Below are 22,768 nucleotides of genomic sequence, written 5' to 3'. Positions count from 1 at the left end.
ATTACCGAGCACCCTCTCGCCCAGCCCCCCCAGGTCGAGGTAGGCGGTCTGGAAGGCCTCCCTCCATTGCCCATCGAGGGGCAGCTCTTGCCCTTTGATCATGATGGTGCTGCAGCGCTCCAGGATCCGCTCCGGTGCCCCCTTCATCACCAGCAGGTAGCGCAAGTCCAGCGGGTCCTCCATCTCGTGGATCGACAGCTGGGGAGGCAAAGGCAGCTCGTTACAGCCCCCGCTGCTGCCCCAAGGGGTAAGAGCACGCAGCGACCTCGCGCACCCCCTCCGGCCCCGCTGTCAGCTCACCTGGAACTTGTTGGTGGAGTTGAAGGGGATCTCGTTGACCTTGCGGAACCGGTTGCGGTAGTCGCTGACGTTACCGATGGTGAGCTCGGTAAACTTGAGCAGCGCCGTCTCCGAGGCGTCACCGATCACGGTCCTCTGCACCGGGGGAGGTGGCGAGAGAGGGGCGGTCAGTCCAAAGATTGCGACTGTCAGCATTAACGGGACAGGCGGCAAACACGGGCGTGACAGAGGGTCGCAAACGGGTGTGAAGGAGAGTGACGAATGGTCTCCGCAGAGGAGAGCGGGGGGGGGGCGGGCGCGGGGCAGAGAGCGCGGGCGGGTGTGGGGCAGAGAACGGGGGCGGGTGTGGGGCAGAGAACCGGAGCGCGGGGCAGAGAACGGGGGCGGGTGTGGGGCAGAGAACCGGAGCGCGGGGCAGAGAGCGCGGGGGGAGCGGGGCAGAGAAAGCGGGGGGCACGGGGCAGAGAACGGGGGCGGGGGGCGCGGGGCAGAGAGCGCGGGCGGGTGTGGGGCAAAGAACGGGGGAGGGTGTGGGGCAGAGAACCGGAGCGCGGGGCAGAGAACGGGGGCGCAGGGCAGAGTGCGCGGGGGGCGCGGGGCGGAGAGCGCGGGGGGCGCGGGGCGGGAGAGCGGGGGGCGCGGGGCAGAGAGCGCGGGGGGCGCGGGGCAGAGCGCGCGGGGGGCGCGGGGCAGAGAGCGCGGGGGGCGCGGGGCAGAGAGCGTGGAAGTGAGCAGAGGGAGAGCAAGAACTTAAGCGTGTGAACGGGGGAGAACAGGACTGAAAAGGTGAGAGGAGGGTCGTGGATCAGTGGTCGGAGTGGGCAGAGAGGGAGTGACAAAGGTGCAAGTTAAGAGAGTTCGAGATAATAAGTGCGTGGGACATTTTCGGCGTGTGCGTGGAATTGCCCCCAGTGAAAGTAATTTTGTGAATGAGCAGAGAGTGTTTGTGGGCGAATGCCCGAAGATCAGATGCATGTGTCTCCCTCCCTCGCACACACACCCCCTCACCTTGGGGATGGGGATGCCTTCTTGGTTGGGGCGGAAGATGGCGCGGTTGCAGAGAGTGGCCACGCGTGACAGGGCTCTCCACGTTTCCGAAGTCTGGTCAAAGCTCTGACCTGCGGGATAACAACTGAGTACACCGACCCAGGGACCATCTCCAATGCTCCTTCCCACAGCGCTCCCTCCTCACCGCTCCTCCCACAGCGCTCCCTCCACCGCCACACAGCGCTCCCTCATCACCCCCACCCACAGCGCTCCCTCCTCACCGCCACCCACAGCGCTCCCTCCTCACCGCCACACACAGCGCTCCTTCCTCACCGTCCCTCCCACAGCGCTCCCTCCTGCGTCCCTCCCACAGCTCTCCCTCCTCAACGTCCCTCCCACAGCGCTCCCTCCTCACCCTCCCACAGCGCTCCCTCCTCACCGCCACACACAGCGCTCCTTCCTCACCGTCCCTCCCACAGCGCTCCCTCCTGCGTCCCTCCCACAGCTCTCCCTCCTCACCGTCCCTCCCACAGCGCTCCCTCCTCACCCTCCCACAGCGCTCCCTCCTCACCGCTCCTCCCACAGCACTCCCTCCTCACCGCTCCTCCCACAGCTCTCCCTCCTCACCGTCCCACCCACAATGTTCCCTCCTCACCACTCCTCCCACAGCACTCCCTCCTAACCACTCCTCCCACAGCACTCCCTCCTCACCACTCCTCCCACAGCACTCCTTCCTCACCACTCCTCCCACAGCGCTCCCTCCGCTCCTCCCACAGCGCTCCCTCCTCACCACTCCTCCCACAGCACTCCCTCCTCACCGTCCCTCCCACAGCGCTCCCTCATGACCGTCCCTCCCACAACGCTCCCTCCTCACCGCTCCTCACACAGCGCTCCCTCATCACCGTCCCTCCCACAGCATTACCTCCTCACCGCCCTCCTACAGCGCTCCCTCCCTCCTCACCTGACTGATCCTCTGTGGTGTCGGCGGAGTGGATGTGATTGTCAAACCACAGGTGAGACACTGTCATCCGGTTCTGTGTCAGAGTCCCTGTCTTGTCTGAGCAGATTACAGAGGTCGATCCCAGAGTCTCCACTGCCTCCAGGTTCTTCACCACACAGTTCTTACGGGCCAATCGCTTGGCGGTCAGCGAAAGGCAGACCTGTGGAAAGGCCAATTGCAGAATCCGGGGTCAGACACAGAGTGAATCTCCCCCCACACCGTCCCATCACACACTCCCGGGGTCAGACACAGAGTGAAGCTCCCTCCACACCGTCCCATCACACACTCCCGGGGTCAGGCAAAGAGTGAAACTCCCTCCACACCATCCCATCACACACTCCTGGGGTCAGACACAGAGTGAATCTCCCTCCACACCGTCCCATCACACACTCCCGGGGTCAGACACAGAGTGAAGCTCCCTCCACACCATCCCATCACACACTCCCAGGGTCAGACAGAGTGAAGCTCCCCCCACACCGTCCCATCACACACTCCCGGGGTCAGACACAGAGTGAAGCTCCCTCCACACCGTCCCATCACACACTCCCGGGGTCAGGCAAAGAGTGAAACTCCCTCCACACCATCCCATCACACACTCCTGGGGTCAGACACAGAGTGAATCTCCCTCCACACCGTCCCATCACACACTCCCGGGGTCAGACACAGAGTGAAGCTCCCTCCACACCGTCCCATCACACACTCCCGGGGTCAGACAGAGTGAAGCTCCCCCCACACCGTCCCATCACACACTCCCGGGGTCAGACACAGAGTGAAACTCCCTCCACACCGTCCCATCACACACTCCCGGGGTCAGACACAGAGTGAAACTCTCTCCACACCGTCCCATCACACACTCCCGGGGTCAGACACAGAGTGAATCTCCCTCTACTCCGTCCCATCACACACTCCCGGGGTCAGACATAGAGTGAAACTCCCTCCACACCGTCCCATCACACACTCCCGGGGTCAGACACAGAGTGAAGCTCCCTCCACACCGTCCCATCACACACTCCCGGGGTCAGACACAGAGTGAATCTCCCTCCACACCGTCCCATCACACAGTCCGAGGGTCAGACACAGAGTGAATTTCCCTCCACACCATCCCATCACACACTCCAGGGGTCAGACACAGAGTGAAACTCCCTCCACACTGTCCCCTCACACACTCCCGTGGTCAGACACAGAGTGAATCTCCCCCCACACCGTCCCATTACACACTCCCGGGGTCAGACACAGAGTGAAACTCTCTCCACACCGTCTCATCACACACTCCCGGGGTCAGACACAGAGTGAAACTCTCTCCACACCGTCTCATCACACACTCCCGGGGTCAGACACAGAGTGAAACTCTCTCCACACCGTCTCATCACACACTCCCGGGGTCAGACACAGAGTGAATCTCCCTCCACACCGTCCCATCACACACTCCCGGGGTCAGACACAGAGTGAAGCTCCGTCCACACCGTCCCATTACACACTCCCGGGGTCAGAGACAGAGTGAAAGTCTCTCCACACCGTCTCATCACACACTCCCGGGGTCAGACACAGAGTGCAACTCTCTCCACACTGTCTCATCACACACTCCCGGGGTCAGACACAGAGTGAATCTCCCTCCACACCGTCCCATCACACACTCCCGGGGTCAGACACAGAGTGAATCTCCCTCCACACCGTCTCATCACACACTCCCGGGGTCAGACACAGAGTGAAACTCTCACCACACTGTCCCATCGCACACTCCCGGGGTCAGACACAGAGTGAATCTCCCTCCACACCGTCCCATCACACACTCCCGGGGTCAGACACAGAGTGAAGCTCCGTCCACACCGTCCCATCACACACTCCCGGGGTCAGACACAGAGTGAAGCTCCGTCCACACCGTCCCATTACACACTCCCGGGGTCAGACACAGAGTGAAACTCTCTCCACACCGTCTCATCACACACTCCCGGGGTCAGACACAGAGTGAAGCTCCCTCTTCACCATCCCATCACACACTCCCGGGGTCAGACACAGAGTGAAACTCTCTCCACACCGTCTCATCACACTCCCGGGGTCAGACACAGAGTGAAGCTCCGTCCACACCGTCCCATCACACACTCCCGGGGTCAGACACAGAGTGAAACTCTCTCCACACCGTCTCATCACACACTCCCGGGGTCAGACACAGAGTGAAACTCCCTCCACACCGTCCCATCACACACTCCCGGGGTCAGACACAGAGTGAAACTCCCCCCACACCGTCCCATCACACACTCCCGGGGTCAAAACAGAGTGAAGCTCCCTCCACACCGTCCCATCACACACTTCCGGGGTCAGACACAGAGTGAATCTCCCTCCGCACCGTCCCATCACACACTCCCGGGGTCAGACACAGAGTGAAGCTCCCTCCACACCATCCCATCACACACTCCCGGGGTCAGACACAGAGTGAAACTCCCTCCACACCGTCCCGTCACACACTCCCGGGGTCAGACACAGAGTGAAGCTCCCTCCACACCGTCCCAACACACTCCCGGGGTCAGACACAGAGTGAATCTCCCTCCACACCGTCCCATCACACACTCCCGGGGTCAGACACAGAGTGAAGCTCCCTCCATACCATCCCATCACACACTCCCGGGGTCAGACACAGAGTGAAACTCCCTCCACACCGTCCCGTCACACACTCCCGGGGTCAGACACAGAGTGAAGCTCCCTCCACACCGTCCCAACACACTCCCGGGGTCAGACACAGAGTGAATCTCCCTCCACACCGTCCCATCACACACTCCCGGGGTCAGACACAGAGTGAAGCTCCCTCCATACCATCCCATCACACACTCCCGGGGTCAGACACAGAGTGAATCTCCCTCCACACCGTCCCATCACACACTCCCGGGGTCAGACACAGAGTGAATCTCCCTCCACACCGTCCCATCACACACTCCAGGGGTCAGACACAGAGTGAATCTCCCTCCACACTGTCCCATCACACACTCCCGGGGTCAGACACAGATTGAAACTCCCCCCACACCGTCCCATCACACACTCCCGGGGTCAGACACAGATTGAAGCTCCCTCCACACTGTCCCATCACACACTTCCGGGGTCAGACACCGAGTGAAGCTCCCTCCACACTGTCCCATCACACACTCCCGGGGTCAGACACAGAGTGAAGCTCCCTCCACACGGTCCCATCAGACACTCCCGGGATCAGACAGAGTGAAGCTCCCTCCACACCGTCCCATCACACACTCCCGGGGTCAGACACAGAGTGAATCTCCCTCCACACCGTCCCATCACACACTCCCGGGGTCAGACACAGAGTGAAGCTCCACACGGTCCCATCACACACTCCCGGGGTCAGACAGAGTGAAGCTCCCTCCACACCGTCCCATCACACACTGCCGGGGTCAGACACAGAGTGAATCTCCCTCCACACCGTCCCATCACAGACTCCCGGGGTCAGACACAGAGTGAAGCTCCCTCCACACTGTCCCATCACAGACTCCCGGGGTCAGACACAGAGTGAATCTCCCTCCACACCGTCCCATCACACACTCCCGGGGTCAGACACAGAGTGAAGCTCCCTCCACACCGTCCCATCACAGACTCCCGGGGTCAGACACAGAGTGAATCTCCCTCCACACCGTCCCATCACAGACTCCCGGGACCTGGTCGGGCCTCACCGTGACGGTTGCCAGGAGCCCCTCGGGGACGTATGCCACCACAATGGCCATGAAGAAGATCATGGCCTCCAGGAACTCGTAGCCGATGACCATGGCAACACAGAAGAATGTGCCGCCGAAGAAAATGGCCAGGCCGGCGATGATGTCGACAAAGTGCTCGATCTCGATGGCGATGGGTGTCTTCTCGTTCCCAACGCCCGAGGCCAAGCTGGCGATGCGGCCGATGATGGTGCGGTCCCCTGTGTTAATGACGATGCCCGTGCCGACTCCTGAGGGAGCACGGAGCAGAGATTAGAGGGGGGAGGGGAAGAGTTGGGACAGAAGGGGAGAGGCAGGGTGGGATGCAGAGGTATGGGGGAGGGTGAGGGTGAGAGTGCAAAGACATGAGGGCGGGAGAAGCGGGGCCAAGTGATAAGCAGAAGGAGGGGAGGGGAGTTTGTGAAGGTATGGGGATGATGAAGGGGTAGGAGTATGGAGATGAGGAAACGTGTGCGGAGGGTGAGGGACGGGCGGAGGGTATAGAGGGAGAAGGAGTGATGGAGAGGTTGATGAAGGAGAGTGGGACAGACTCAGTGCAGTGGTATGGAGAGAAAAAGGGCCGTGGATCTCTTGGGGAGGGAGATGGCAGGATGGAGGAGGGAGGGGTAGGGTCGGGGTGGCTCTACCTTCCAGACAGGTGGTGGAGAAGAAGGCGATGTTTTTGGTCTCCAGCGGGTTACTGTGGGTGCATTCTGGTCCCTTGGTCACCGGCTCCGACTCCCCGGTCAGCGAGGAGTTGTCCACCTGTGGACGGAAGGGGTTGCAGAGAGATGCTACTTTTGTTCCCGGACTTCCAACCCCTGAACTCTGACCCCAATCTGGACACTGGCCTTTGACACCCAATCTCCAAACTCTGGTCCCCAAGCTCCCAACCTTTGGGCCCTTACTCCACCGTGACCCCTGGTCCTCAGTGCCAGAACTCTGACCTTGACTCTCTCAATATCTTCCTGACCTCCAATCTCCAACGCCCATCCACTGGGCTCTAACCCAACCAAGGCCTGAACTCTGAACCCTGATTCCCCAACCCCTGACCTTTGATAGCCAGCCTACGTATCCTGACACCACTTCCCCGAGGCCAAATCTCCAGCCCCTGCCGTGTTAGTCCCATACTCTTTCCCAAGCCCTGACCTCTGAACTGTGACCTACTAAGCATGAACTCTGACCCCAACCTCCAAGCCCCAAACTTTGAGCGCTATCTAAACCACTGCCTCTGGATCTCTGACCCTTCCCCCAACCCAGGCCCAAATACTAACCTCCCAACTACAAACACTGATCCCAAATTTCCCTCACAATCTGACCTCAGCCCAATTAAACCATGGTACCGAACTCCCAACCCTTGGGCCTTTCCCCAGGCGTTGACCTACCACGCCTGATCACTGACCCCCAAAGAAGCCCTGATCTCCAAACCACAACCCCTGGGTCCTTGACTCTTTTCCACCCCTATCTAGGCCCTTGCCGACCACTGCCAGCCCGGCCCGCCCCTCTCATGGCCCCACCCACCTTGCAGCCCATGGCGGTTATGACCCTGATGTCGGCAGGAACTCGGTCGCCCCCCTTGATCTCCACGAGGTCTCCCACCACGAGCAGGTTGGCGTTCATTTGGAACTTCTCCCCGTTCCGAACCACTGTCGCTTGCTGAGCAGGGGAGAAGACACAGATGAGGTTGGGTTCACCCTGGCCGGCTTATGTCCCTCCCCCAGCCCCGGGAGCTGTAACCGCGGAACAGAGGGGAGGGGTGGCGGGGGCTCAACCGACAGCAGTGGGCAAAGTCAGAGACCTGTCCCCCAGCGTGTGTGTCTGGGTCCTCCCACGAGGGAGAGGAAGAGGGAGATCTCAGGAAGTGCAGGCTCAGACCCGAGGACCTGGAGGAAGTTGCTGCTGACCGTAACACTTGGCGACAGCTGTGGGTTCGTACCCTGGAGGTGGAAGGACCAACCAGAAGACAGCGGAAGAGAGCCGGGAGAAATGCCGCCACGGTCGCCATCACTACCACGTGTACATGTCCCACCTGCAATAGAGCTTGTGGGTCCGAGATAGGTCTGTATAGTCAGAGATCTCAAGTCAACTTTTATTGTCATTTCGACCATAACTGGTGGTACATTGCATAGTAAAAACGAGACGACGTTTTTCAGGACCATGGTGTTGCATGACACAGTACAAAAACTAGACTGAACTACATAAAAAAACAACACGGGGGAAAAAACTACTCTAGACTACAGACCTACACAGGACTGCATAAAGTGCACAAAACAGTGCAGGCTTTACAATAAATAATAAACAGGACAATAGGGCAGTAAGGTGTCAGTCCAGGCTCTGGGTATTGAGGAGTCTGATAGCTTGGGGGAAGAAACTGTTACATAGTCTGGTCGTTAGAGCCCGAATGCTTCGGAGCCTTTTCCCAGACGGCAGGAGGGAGAAGAGATTGTATGAGGGGTGCGTGGGGTCCTTCATAATGCTGTTTGCTTTGCGGATGCACCGTTAAGGGAGCGGACGCCGCCATCAGATTTCAATGGACAACCAAAGAAGGTGCGTGTGTGTGTGACCCTCAACGAGGGACAGTGTGTCTCTGACATTATTGGGGCAGAGGCCCTGCAGAAGAAGGAGAGAGGAGAGAGGGGAAAGGGGTCACAGGGGAACGGAGAGGGGCAGGGGGAGCGACGGGCAACTGTCTTCTCGTCCGGTGATCTCTGCTCTTCCCACACCTGGGGCACAAGGTTCTTGAAGCTGGCGATGATGTTGGTGCTCTTGAACTCCTGGTAGTAACCGAAGCAGCCCGTCACCACCACCACTGCGATGAGGGTCACGGCCAGGTACAGCTGTCACAGAGGAGGGCAGATTCCGTCAGCATGGTAACTCACCCTCCCCTCCCTCACTTCTCCCCAACACCAGCCCTCTCTCCTTCTTCAATCATCCCAACACTACGGGCACATCCCTCCCCTCGCACTCAGCCCAACACCACGGGGACATCCCTCCCCTCGCACTCAGCCCAACACCACGGGCACATCCCTCTCTCCTTCTTCACTCATCCCAACACCACGGGCACATCCCTCTCTCCTTCTTCACTCATCCCAACACCACGGGTATATCCCTCCCCTCGCACTCAGCCCAACACCACGGGGACATCCCTCTCTCCTTCTTCACTCATCGCAACACCACGGGGAAATCCCTCCCCTTGCACTCAGCCCAACACCACGGGCACATCCCTCCCCTCACCCCAACACCACGGGCACATCGCTCCCCTTGCAATCAGCCCAATACCACGGGCACATCCCTCCCCTCGCCCCAACACCACGGGCACATCCCTCACCTCGTACTCAGCCCAACACCACGGGTACATCCCTCTCTCCTTCTTCACTCATCCCAACACCACGGGCACATCCCTCCCCTCGCACTCAGCCCAACACCACGGGTACATCCCTCCCCTCGCACTCGCCCCAACACCACGGGTACATCCCTCTCTCCTTCTTCACTCAGCCCAACACCATGGGCACATCCCTCCCCTCGCCCCAACACCACGGGCACATCCCTCCCCTCGCCCCAACACCACGGGCACATCCCTCCCCTCGCACTCAGCCCAATACCACGGGCAATTCCCTCCCCTCGCCCCAACACCACGGGCACATCCCTCCCCTCGCCCCAACACCACGGGCACATCCCTCCCCTCGCACTCAGCCCAATACCACGGGCAATTCCCTCCCCTCGCCCCAACACCACGGGCACATCCCTCCCCTCGTACTCAGCCCAACACCACGGGGACATCCCTCTCTCCTTCTTCACTCATCGCAACACCACGGGCACATCCCTCTCTCCTTCTTCACTCATCCCAACACCACGAGCACGTCCCTCCCCTCGCACTCAGCCCAACACCACGGGCACATCCCTCCCCTCGCACTCAGCCCAACACCACGGGTACATCCCTCTCTCCTTCTTCACTCATCCCAACACCACGGGTATATCCCTCCCCTCGCACTCAGCCCAACTCCACGGGGACATCCCTCTCTCCTTCTTCACTCAGCCCAACACCACGGGCACATCCCTCCCCTCGCACTCAGCCCAACACCACGGGCACATCCCTCTCTCCTTCTTCACTCAGCCCAACACCACGGGCACATCCCTCCCCTCGCCCCAACACCACGGGCACATCCCTCCCCTCGTACTCAGCCCAACACCACGGGTACATCCCTCTCTCCTTCTTCACTCATCCCAACACCACGGGCACATCCCTCCCCTCGCACTCAGCCCAACACCACGGGTACATCCCTCCCCTCGCACTCAGCCCAATACCACGGGTACATCCCTCCCCTCGCACTCGCCCCAACACCACGGGTACATCCCTCTCTCCTTCTTCACTCAGCCCAACACCATGGGCACATCCCTCCCCTCGCCCCAACACCACGGGCACATCCCTCCCCTGGCACTCAGCCCAATACCACGGGCAATTCCCTCCCCTCGCCCCAACACCACGGGCACATCCCTCCCCTCGTACTCAGCCCAACACCACGGGGACATCCCTCTCTCCTTCTTCACTCATCCCAACACCACGGGGACATCCCTCTCTCCTTCTTCACTCAGCCCAACACCACGGGTACATCCCTCCCCTCGCACTCAGCCCAACACCACGGGCACATCCCTCCCCTCGCACTCAGCCCAACACCACGGGGACATCCCTCTCTCCTTCTTCACTCAGCCCAACACCACGGGCACATCCCTCCCCTCGCCCCAGCACCACGGGCACATCCCTCCCCTCGCACTCAGCCCAACACCACGGGTACATCCCTCCCCTCGCCCCAACACCACGGGGACATCCCTCTCTCCTTCTTCACTCATCCCAACACCACGGGGACATCCCTCTCTCCTTCTTCACTCATCCCAACACCACGGGGACATCCCTCTCTCCTTCTTCACTCATCCCAACACCACGGGGACATCCCTCTCTCCTTCTTCACTCATCCCAACACCACGGGCACATCCCTCCCCTCGCCCCAACACCACGGGCACATCCCTCCCCTCGCACTCAGCCCAACACCACGGGTACATCCCTCTCTCCTTCTTCACTCATCCCAACACCACGGGCACATCCCTCTCTCCTTCTTCACTCAGCCCAACACCACGGGTACATCCCTCTCTCCTTCTTCACTCATCCCAACACCACGGGCACATCCCTCCCCTTGCCCCAACACCACGGGCACATCCCTCCCCTTGCCCCAACACCACGGGTACATCCTCCCCTCGCCCCAACACCACGGGTACATCCCTCTCTCCTTCTTCACTCATCCCAACACCACGGGCACATCCCTCCCCTCGTACTCAGCCCAACACCACGGGTATATCCCTCTCTCGTTCTTCACTCATCCCAACACCACGGGCACATCCCTCCCCTCGCCCCAACACCACGGGTACATCCCTCCCCTCGCACTCAGCCCAACACCACGGGCACATCCCTCCCCTCGCCCCAACACCACGGGTACATCCCTCCCCCCGCACTCAGCCCAACACCACGGGGACATCCCTCCCCTCGCACTCAGCCCAACACCACGGGGACATCCCTCCCCTCGCACTCAGCCCAACACCACGGGGACATCCCTCCCCTCGCACTCAGCCCAATACCACGGGCACATCCCTCCCCTCGCCCCAACACCACGGGTACATCCCTCTCTCCTTCTTCACCCATCCCAACACCACGGGTACATCCCTCCCCTCGTACTCGCCCCAACACCACGGATACATCCCTCTCTCCTTCTTCACTCATCCCAACACCACGGGCACATCCCTCTCTCCTTCTTCACTCAGCCCAACACCACGGGTACATCCCTCTCTCCTTCTTCACTCATCCCAACACCACGGGCACATCCCTCCCCTTGCCCCAACACCACGGGCACATCCCTCCCCTTGCCCCAACACCACGGGTACATCCTCCCCTCGCCCCAACACCACGGGTACATCCCTCCCCTCGCACTCAGCCCAACACCACGGGTACATCCCTCCCCTCGCACTCAGCCCAACTCCACGGGTACATCCCTCCCCTCGCACTCAGCCCAACACCACGGGTACATCCCTCCCCTCGCACTCAGCCCAACACCACGGGTACATCCCTCCCCTCGCACTCAGCCCAACACCACGGGTACATCCCTCCCCTCGCACTCAGCCCAACACCACGGGTATATCCCTCTCTCCTTCTTCACTCATCCCAACACCACGGGCACATCCCTCCCCTCGCCCCAACACCACGGGTACATCCCTCCCCTCGCACTCAGCCCAACACCACGGGCACATCCCTCCCCTCGCCCCAACACCACGGGCACATCCCTCCCCTCGCCCCAACACCACGGGTACATCCCTCCCCTCGCACTCAGCCCAACACCACGGGCACATCCCTCACCTCGCACTCAGCCCAACACCACGGGCACATCCCTCCCCTCGCCCCAACACCACGGGTACATCCCTCCCCTCGCCCCAACACCACGGGGACATCCCTCCCCTCGCACTCAGCCCAACACCACGGGCACATCCCTCCCCTCGCACTCAGCCCAACACCACGGGTACATCCCTCCCCTCGCCACAACACCACGGGTACATCCCTCTCTCCTTCTTCACTCATCCCAACACCGCGGGTACATCCCTCCCCTCGCACTCAGCCCAATAACACGGGCACATCCCTCCCTCCTTCTTCACTCATCCCAACACCGCGGGTACATCCCTCCCCTCGCACTCAGCCCAATAACACGGGCACATCCCTCCCTCCTTCTTCACTCATCCCAACACCACGGGGACATCCCTCCCCTCGCACTCAGCCCAACACCACGGGCACATCCCTCCCCTCGCACTCAGCCCAACACCACGGGGACATCCCTCTCTCCTTCTTCACTCATCCCAACACCACGGGCACATCCCTCTCTCCTTCTTCACTCATCCCAACACCACGGGGACATCCCTCCCCTCGCACTCAGCCCAACACCACGGGGACATCCCTCTCTCCTTCTTCACTCATCCCAACACCACGGGGACATCCCTCCCCTCGCACTCAGCCCAACACCACGGGCACATCCCTCCCCTCGCACTCATCCCAACACCACGGGGACATCCCTCTCTCCTTCTTCACTCAGCCCAACACCACGGGCACATCCCTCCCCTCGCACTCAGCCCAACACCACGGGTACATCCCTCCCCTCGCACTCAGCCCAACACCACGGGGACATCCCTCTCTCCTTCTTCACTCATCCCAACACCACGGGTACATCCCTCCCCTCGCCACAACACCACGGGTACATCCCTCCCCACCATCGGTAGCACCTGCAGGAGATACATTAAAAACCACGCCATCTTCTGACAGCCCCCATCGGGCAGGAGGTACAGAAGCCTGAAGTCCATCACCACCAGGTTCAGGAACAGCAACTTCCCTTCATCTGTGTGGTTCCCAAACCAACCGGCACACCCCGAATCACTGCCTCAGTGAACAACACCTTGCGCTGGAATGGATTTCGACTTCTGTTCTAATTGTGTCCTTTCTTGTAAATTTGGGGCATAATTAATGTTTAATTCATCTGACACCAAGAGGTTGTAGAGTTGTCACAGAAGCCAGCCTGTCCCCACAGACTCTGTCTACACTTCCTGCTGTCTCGGTGAAGCAGCCAGCACAATCAGAATCTCCACCCAGCCTGGACAGCTTCTCCTCCTCTCTCCCCCATCGGGCAGAAAATTCAGGCTCAAGGACAGCTTCGACCCCGCTGTTATCGGACTGTTGAATGGCCTGCCGGTACGACAAGTTGATCTGCCTCGTTGTCCGCCTGCACTGCGCTTTCTCTGTAGCTGCTACACTTTATTCTGTTATTGTTTTACCTTGTTCTGCCCCAGTGCACTGTGTAGCGATCTGATTTGTGCGAACAGCGCGCAGACACAAGATGTTCACTGTCTCTGTCGAGAAACCAATCCACCCCAATTGGATTTGATCTATCTCGTGGTTGTGGGTATCTGATGCCCTGTGCCTGTGATGCCGCTGCAAGTTCTCACTCCACCAGCGCGTCTGACAATAAACTCCACTTGTGCTTTGTGGTTGAGCCTCACCCTTCCTCGCAGAGCCCAACCCTCACTTTTCCTCTGCCTCCTTCCTGCACGTTTCCATCCCTCAGTCCCTCCTCACTCCCCTTCTACCTCCTCCACCCTCTATCAACCCTTCCCTCACCCCTCCCTCCCCCTGTCCTTCACCTTCATACCTCTCTTGCCCTCCCTTCAACATTCTTTCCCTCTCACCTTGCTCCCTCCCTCCCTTGCGTACTTACTCCTCTCCCTCTCTCTTTCCCCACCACCTTCACTTCCTCCCTCCTCCCCCGATCATTCCCTCACTGCCCCTCTCCCTCCCACTCACATCGTCGTATCCGGAGAGGTTGCCCCTGCCCGCCTCGATGCCGAAGGCGATGAAGCAGATGACGGAGGCGACCCACATCAGGCACTGGAGCCCGCCGGCCAGCTGCCGGGCGAACTTCACGTACTCCGGGGTGCCCTTGGGCGGTTTCAACTCGTTCAGCCCGTCACGCAACAGCACCTCCTCGGCCTTGGCGTTGCTCAGCCCCTGGGGGAGGAACAAACCGATCAGCCTCTCCCAGCACCCCTCACCACCAGTACTCCCCCTCTGCACCCGGAAAGCAGCCGTTAGGGGTCATTCCGGAGTTATGACACCACGGGCGGGAAATTTACGGATTAACTAACGCAGAATGCTGAAGGTCAGGCAGATCTACGGAGGGGAATAAAGAGTGGACGGTCCAGGCCGAGACCCTTCACCAGGACTGGCGAGAGAGAGGGAAAGGTGGGTAAAGGGGAAAGAGCATGAGCTGGCAGTTATAGGTGAGGGAGAGGGGGAGTGAAGTAAAGAAGCTGGGAGGTGGAAGAAGTCGAGGAACCTGACAGAGAGGACGGTGGACCACGGGAGGGAGGTGGTGGCAGGTGAGGAGAGGGGAACCGGAATGGGGAGTGGAAGAAATTAACCAGAGGTTAGAGAAATCAAAGCTCATGCACTCATGTTGAAGGCTTTTACAGTCATGCAGCCCGACCTGAGCAGGAAATAATCTATTTATTTATTTATTTATTAATTTATCTGAGCGGCACTTTAAACGGCTTTTTTGAATCATATGCATAGTATGAATATTCAGAATGAAAATTGAAAAATCACATACCTTTCATTATATTTATTTAATTGAAAGATATAATGAAATACAGTACAACGAAGAATATCTTTCATGTTTCATAAACTTTATCTAGCTGCATCCAATCCCAGCTGCGTGAAAATAAAGGCTACGTGCACGGGAGCGTTTCAGTCACCGCGCGGCCCCGCACCGCGGGAGCGTTTCAGTCACCGCGCGGCCCCGCACCGCGGGAGCGTTTCAGTCACCGCGCGGCCCCGCACCGCGGGAGCGTTTCAGTCACCGCGCGGCCCCGCACCGCGGGAGCGTTTCAGTCACCGCGCGGCCCCGCACCGCGGGAGCGTTTCAGTCACCGCGCGGCCCCGCACCGCGGGAGCGTTTCAGTCACCGCGCGGCCCCGCACCGCGGGAGCGTTTCAGTCACCGCGCGGCCCCGCACCGCGGGAGCGTTTCAGTCACCGCGCGGCCCCGCACCGCGGGACCGTTTCAGTCACCGCGCGGCCCCGCACCGCGGGACCGTTTCAGTCACCGCGCGGCCCCGCACCGCGGGACCGTTTCAGTCACCGCGCGGCCCCGCACCGCGGGAGCGTTTCAGTCACCGCGCGGCCCCGCACCGCGGGAGCGTTTCAGTCACCGCGCGGCCCCGCACCGCGGGAGCGTTTCAGTCACCGCGCGGCCCCGCACTCACAGGGAACAGTGGAGCCTACCCGGACGGGGTATGAGGTGTTGCTCCTCCAAACTGAGTTTGGCCTGGGTGTGGCAGGAGGGGTGACCGTGGGCAGATATTTCGGAACGGGAATGGGAAGTTGGGCAGCCGCCGGGTGATTCTGCCCGTTGTGGTGGGCGGAGCGGGTCGGGTCTCACCGATGCTGCAGATGACCCTGACAAACAAGCAGGTGAAGTGTCACCTCACCTGGAAGGACTGTTAGGAGCCCTGAATGGTGCTGAGGGAGGGGGTGAAAGGGCACTTGTCCCAATCAGTGAGGGTGGGGAACAATAAGGGAGCTACACAGAGAACAATCCTTATGGAATGGGGAGAGTTGGCCAGTGGGCAGCAAGACCTGGTCTCTCCTATCACCCGCCAGCTTGTCCTCTTTTCCCTCTCCCCACCTTCTCATTCTGACTTCCTTTGATGAAGGGTCTCAGCCAGAAATGCGCAGAGCAGGGCAGATCCGTGTGGCCAATTAGCCTCCTGGTCAGTGGTTCACTCGGGGAACCACCCTCCCACTCTGTAACAACAGGGGAGTCCTCTGGGTCTCGTGACTTTCGGAACAGAACCAGTGTTGGATATCCGAGGGGGTTCTGCCAGCAGGGATGTGCTACCATTGTACGTGAACAATTCTGTACTCGGACGTGACGACGTTACAAATAAGGAGGTGATGATAGCAATTGAACCGAAAGTTCATTGTTCACTGTTATCTTTCTGTTGAACAAGTAGAAAGCATCGTGTCAGGAGAGTGAGATTCTCCTGGAGGTTAACTGTGTGAATAAAGATTTATATTTCCCAGTTACAGTGTGGCTCAGTTTTAGTCAGTCAGAACACAGGATTGATAGTGCGGTAAAGACGTCCGGCTGCTTTGTCAGTTCGTTGAGGCATCGGGTTCAAGAGTCAGGCTAACAAATTGTAACTTTATAAAACTCCAGTTGGGCTGCAGCTGGAGTATTGAATCCAGTTCTGATAGCCCCAATATAGGAAGGAGGTGGAGGCTTTGGAGGGGAGTGTAGAGGAGGTTCACCAGAGTGTTGCCTGGATTAGAGGGCATGAGCTGGAAGGAGAGGTTGGACAAACTTGCTTTTGTCCCCTCTGGAGTGCGACGGAGACTGAGGGGAGATCAGTAAGACTGGGGGTCATTTCCCCCCAGAGCGGAAAAGCCCAATCTAAGAAGGGGAGCATTTGAGAAGAGAGGGATAAAGCTCAAGGAAAATGTGTGAGTGAGAGACTTGTCCCCCATTGAGGGTCAGAGACTGAGAGACTCCCACCCACCCCTGTATGACAGGGAGCCGCCCCCGCCCCCGCCCTCAGCAGGAGCTGACTCACCCGCTCGATGCTCGTGTCGTACTTCTCTTCCAGCTCCTCGATGCTGATCTCGTGGTCATCCTGCAGTGAGGAGGCAATCGTGAGTGAGGAAAGGGAAACGGGCATGAGGGAGAGTGAAGGAGGGAGGTAGCGAGAGGGGAGGAAGGAAGGATACAAGGGCAGTGTTGGGGGATTGAGAGAAGGAATGAACAACCAGCTAGAAGTTTCAGAAGGGGAAGGGTAAGAGAGAACGGAGTGAGTAAGGGATGAAGGAGGAGGGCAGGAGCAAGAAGAGAAGGCAGGAAGGTGTGAGGGAAGATATGAGGTAGATGATGAGATGAGGGTCAGGTCTCAAGATGGAGGAACATAGGTGAGGGTTTCCATGCAGAGGTGGTGCTGTGTGGGATGGAGAAGTCATGGAGTTAGGATTTATTGAGGATATCACCATGGGGTCAGAGACTATGACAAGATCAAGGGTGGTATTGGGACTAGAGTTGACAAAGTGTGAAGAGTCCAGGAGTCACGAGAGGGTCAGATATCATGGGGGAGGTCAGGTCCATCATTATGTCAGGAGACGTGAGGAGGTCAATCTTCACGTTGAGGTCAGTCCTCACTGGAGAAGACCAGGACAATCTTAGGTTCAGGGGTCAGGGCGGCAAGCTCAGTGGTGATGCCTGAGGTCAAATGTCAGGGTGAAACCCAGCATACCCCCCGACTATCAGGGGCTTATGGGGAGGTCAGAGGTCATGAGCTGGCTGGGACTCAGCTGACGTCAGGGGCTAGAGGTCATGGTGAGGTGACAGTGGGATCAGAGGGTCAGACTCACGATGTCCATCTCCTTCTTCATGCTTTCCAACCGTTCCTTCTTCTTCATCTTCTTCTTCTTCCCATTGCCTCCGGGGTCCCCCTTCCCCTGCATCTGGTACATCTCCATCTTCTCCTGCAGGAACACGGGAGCATACACATGCGTGAACACCCAGCCAACACCCATCCAATGCCTCTACCAGTACACAGTGCGCTCCCTCCCACAGCGCTCCCTCTTCACCCTCACACAGCGCTCCCTCCTCATCCCCTCCCACAGCGGTCCCTCCTCACCCCCTCCCACCAGCGCTCCCTCCCCCTCCCACAGCATTCCCTCACTCTCCCACAGCTCCCTCCCCCTACCACAGCGCTCCTTCCTCACCCCTCTCCCACAGCGCTCCCTCACCCCTCCCACAGCGCTCCCTCCTCACCCCCCACAGCGCTCCTCACTCTCCCACAGCTCCCTCCCCCTCCCACAGCGCTCCTTCCTCACCCCTCTCCCACAGCGCTCCCTCCTCACCCCTCCCACACCCTCCTCACCCCCTCCCACAGCTCTCCCTCACTGCCTCCTCACCCCTCCCACAGCGCTCCCTCCTCACTCTCCCACAGCTCTCCCTCCTCACCCCTCCCACAGCGCTCCCTCACTCTCACACAGCGCTCCCTCCTCACCCCCTCACACAGCTCTCCCTCCTCACTCTCCCACAGCGCTCCCTCATCACCCCCTCCCACAGCTGTCCCTCCTCACTCTCTCCCACAGCGCTCGCTCCTCACCACCCTCTCCCACAGCGCTCTCTCACCCCTCTCACAACGCTCCCTCACCCACAGATCCCTCCTCACTCCCACAGATCCCTCCTCACTCCCACAGATCCCTCCTCACCCCCACATCGCTCCCTGCTCACCCCTCACACAGCTCTCCCTCCTCACTCTCCCACAGCTCCCTCCCCCTCCCACAGCGCTCCTTCCTCACCCCTCTCCCACAGCGCTCCCTCCTCACCCCTCCCACAGCGCTCCCTCCTCACCCCTCCCACACCCTCCTCACCCCCTCCCACAGCTCTCCCTCACTGCCTCCTCACCCCTCCCACAGCGCTCCCTCCTCACTCTCCCACAGCTCTCCCTCCTCACCCCTCCCACAGCGCTCCCTCACTCTCACACAGCGCTCCCTCCTCACCCCCTCACACAGCTCTCCCTCCTCACTCTCCCACCGCTCCCTCATCACCCCCTCCCACAGCTCTCCCTCCTCACTCTCTCCCACAGCGCTCGCTCCTCACCACCCTCTCCCACAGCGCTCTCTCACCCCTCCCACAACGCTCCCTCACTCCCACAGTGATCCCTCCTCACCCCCACATCGCTCCCTGCTCACCCCTCCCACAGCTCTCCCTCCTCACTCTCCCACAGCGCTCCCTCCTCAACACCCTCTCCCACAGCGCTCTCTTCACCCCCTCTTCTACCGCGCTCCCTCCTCATCCCCATTCCACAGCGCTCCCTCCTCATCCCCATTCCACATCGCTCCTTCATCACTCTCCCACAGCGCTCCCTCTTCACCCCCACAGCGCCCCCTCCCACAGCGCTCCCTCCTCACCCCCCCTCCAACAGGGAAAGACGGTGTTTGCATCAACGACCAACACAGTCGGAGGATGTGTCGGGGGGCAGCCCACAAATGCCACCAGTGTCAGCATAGCACGCCCCACAACTCCCTAACCCCAGCCCTACGCCTTTGCACTCTGGGAGGAACCTGGAGCACCCCGGGAAACCCATGCAGTGACGGGGAGGATGTACAAACCATGGCACTTATTAAACGCCGATCACTGCCGCGCTGTACTAATGGTCTGAAACCCCGGCCACTGGTGGTGTAAAGCGTATCAAAGAGTCCGCTGTCACACTGGCCTGCATCATCCAAGCAAACATCTCCGAAGGCGAGCCCATCAGCGCGGAAGTTTTGCAGACCCGGCTGAGACCGTGGGTTGGTCCCCTGAGCAAACGGTCAGATCGCCAGATCTCACCAACAATCCCCTCCAGCGATGAAAGGGTTTATCATCCCGGGAGCGACGTTAGTGGCAATGTATGGTTCAAACTACTGGATTGCTCAAATGACGTGAAGGATGCAAAAACTTCGCACTGTGTTTATCTTTACACTTACTAAGAAACCACAAACCAGATCGGGACTTGATGGATAGTTGTGGAACAGAGACGCCTAGCGGTGGAGAAGAGTAATTCACTGAACGTGGGGATACAGGCTCCCAGTCTCCCTGGCCTGGCCGTCCCGAGTCAGAGCAGCGAATACAGGGGTTGGGACGTTGTGTTACAACTGTACAAGACATTAGTGAGCCCGTACTTGGAGTACTGTATGTAGTTATGGTCAATGAAGGATGTCATTAAGCCGGAGAGGGTGCAGGAAAGATTCACGAGGATGTTACCGGGACTGGGGGGGTGGGGGGGTGGTTTGAGTTATAAGGACAGGCTGGGGCTGTTTTCCCTGGGCCGAAGGGTGGACTTTGGAAGGACACTGAAGCACCCGAAGGAAACCCACACGGTCACGGGGAGAACGTACAGGCAGCTGTGGTATTGAACTCTAATTGCTGGCACAGTAAAGAATTAGGCGAGCTTCTGTGCCACCAAGAGGGCAAAGAGGGGCTCGACTGGAGAGAGAGGTGTGTGCCAGGAACACAGTCCCGCTGAACGCATCGCAAACAAACTCCATGACTGTGGCTATTGCTGGGATTGATAGCACAAGCAAGTCGGGCTGAAGTGACTGTGGCCTGCCACTGACTAAAATTTGAATTATTCCTTCCCAGTGTAGAGAGTGGGGTGTGATCCGCACAGCATCCCCGAGAGTGAGGACGGATCTCTCCCGCAGGCGCCCGAGGCCGAGATCGATCCCCGGTCTTCAACGGTTCCGCCCATCGGACGCTCCTGACTCCAACACAGCCTATCAGAAGCCTGGTTCTGGTCACAGTAGGTGGAACAGTACAGGACAGAATCAGGACTTTCGGCTGATGATGTCCGTGGGTTACACTCTCTAACGAAATCTCCCTCTCCTTCCCTCCTCCTCTAACGCGGTGCCTCTCTCTCCCCCTCTCTAACACAGTCTGTCCCCCCCCCTCCGACAGCCCCCTCTCTAACACGGTCTCTTTCTCCCACAGTCTCTCTTCCTCTCCTTTTTCTACGTTCTCTCTCCACCCTCTCCCCGCCCCAGCCTCTCGCTCCCCCCGCCCCCTCCCCGACCCAGCCTCTCGCTCCCCCCGCCCCCTCCCCGACCCAGCCTCTCGCTCCCCCCGCCCCCTCCCCGACCCAGCCTCTCGTTCCCCACCACCCCCTCCCCGACCCAGCCTCTCGTTCCTCCCGCCCCTCCCCGCCCCAGCCTTTCCCCCCCGCCCCCTCCCCGCCCCAGTCTCTCGTTCCCCACCACCCTCTCCCCGACCCAGCCGCTCGCTGCCCCACTCCCTCCCCGCCCCAGCCTTTCCCTCCCCAGCCTCTCGTTCCCCACCACCCTCTGTCCGCCCCAGCCTCTCCCCGCCCCAGCCTCTCTCTCCCCCCACCCCTCCCCAGCCCAGCCTTTCGCTCCCCCACGTCTCCCAAGAACACCGTCGGTGCCAAGCTCGATGCCAAATAAAACCGGTCCCTTCAGCCGACACAGTGCCCACATCCTCCACTCGCTGCGTATTCCCATAAACACCTCGAGGGTATCTGCCTCCACCGCCGCCGCCGGCAGCTCATTCCGGGCGCCCACCACCCTCTGCGTAAAAAGAACCTGTGCTGCCCACCTCCGTCCCTCTCAGCCAGCACGCCCTCTGGTCTTAGACATTCCGATCCTGTCTACTCTCCCTGTGCCTCTCATAACCCTATAAACCTCCCCTTGGCCCCCGCCACTGCAGAGAAAACAACCCAAGTTTGTCCAACCTCTCCTTGTAGCCCGTGCTCTCTAATCCGGGCAGCATCCTGGTGAACCCTTCTGCACCCTCCCCACACCCTTCCTGTGCTGGGGTGGCCACAGGACTCCACATTGCCGCTGTTTATCACAGATGCCCTCTAATCCGGGCAGTATCCTGGTGAGCCCTTCTGCACCCTCCCCACACCCTTCCTGTGCTGGGGTGGCCACTGTTAATCATCCATAACGTCCCTCTTTACCGTCTCGACTACCTGTGTGACCGTGTTCAGGGAGCGGTGTTCTTGGACCCCGGGGTCCCCCTATAAGTCAGAGCTCCTGAGGATCCTGCCTCCAACATTTTCACCTCTCAACCCCTGGTGTGGCTCTACCTCAAAGGGAGAGGGTTAGCACAGACCAAATGGGCCGAAGGATCTGATTCCTCGCTGTTTGACTAAAGGGACGGAGTTTGGTGTGGGGGGGGGGGGGGTGCGGAGGACAATGAGTTCCTGGTCGGAATGGAAATCTCCAGGGCGAGTTTTAAATGGGAAAGATTTGACGGAGTCCAGAGCTGGTTAACCCCACACTTACCGATTTAACCATGGTTGCGTTGGTGGGATGTTGTGGTGTTCGGTTTCCAGGTAAATCCCTTTCCAGCCGTAGCGGGAGACTTGAGCCAAGAGCAAACCCGAGGCGCCGGCGGCTCCCTTTATCACCTCCCTTTCTACCCGCCCCCGAGGGGAGCTCGCCGGAGGGGAGGGGAGTGTCGACCGGTGCAGGAACCAGTGTCACCCGGCCGTGACGAAGGTCTGATAGCGGCTTATCGGAGCCTCCCCACGGACGCACGGCTCCGGGCAGCCCACCTTCACCGCCGCCGAACAAGGTCAGCGCCTTAACCCCTTCACCGCCAGCGGAGCTCCAGGAGTAGGTTCCTGGCCGGGATTTAATCCAGGGGTTC

The 22,768-nt window shown here is 59.8% G+C and overlaps 1 protein-coding gene across 1 annotated transcript in view; it reads right to left on the bottom strand.

Moving 5' to 3' along the window:
• Positions 1-22,502, bottom strand: part of LOC132385403 (potassium-transporting ATPase alpha chain 1-like) — a 44,945-nt gene extending 22,443 nt beyond the window's left edge. The window contains exons 1-12 of the mRNA XM_059957449.1: positions 22,402-22,502; positions 17,974-18,087; positions 17,169-17,228; positions 14,360-14,563; positions 8,700-8,813; positions 7,498-7,632; positions 6,624-6,741; positions 5,959-6,227; positions 2,249-2,447; positions 1,309-1,418; positions 301-435; positions 6-198 (exon numbers count right to left, since the gene is read on the bottom strand). Of these exons, the coding sequence (XP_059813432.1) occupies positions 6-198; positions 301-435; positions 1,309-1,418; positions 2,249-2,447; positions 5,959-6,227; positions 6,624-6,741; positions 7,498-7,632; positions 8,700-8,813; positions 14,360-14,563; positions 17,169-17,228; positions 17,974-18,087; positions 22,402-22,413 (1,663 nt within the window). The 5' untranslated portion in view covers positions 22,414-22,502. The remainder of the gene's footprint in view (positions 1-5; positions 199-300; positions 436-1,308; positions 1,419-2,248; positions 2,448-5,958; positions 6,228-6,623; positions 6,742-7,497; positions 7,633-8,699; positions 8,814-14,359; positions 14,564-17,168; positions 17,229-17,973; positions 18,088-22,401) is intronic.
• Positions 22,503-22,768: the final 266 nt, after the last annotated feature.

Source organism: Hypanus sabinus, assembly GCF_030144855.1.
Source record: "Hypanus sabinus isolate sHypSab1 chromosome 1 unlocalized genomic scaffold, sHypSab1.hap1 SUPER_1_unloc_5, whole genome shotgun sequence".
In the NCBI taxonomy this organism is placed as follows: Eukaryota; Metazoa; Chordata; class Chondrichthyes; order Myliobatiformes; family Dasyatidae; genus Hypanus; species Hypanus sabinus.
The sequence above is the reverse complement of the archived record's forward strand: the minus strand, read 5'-3'. Positions and strand labels throughout refer to the sequence as shown.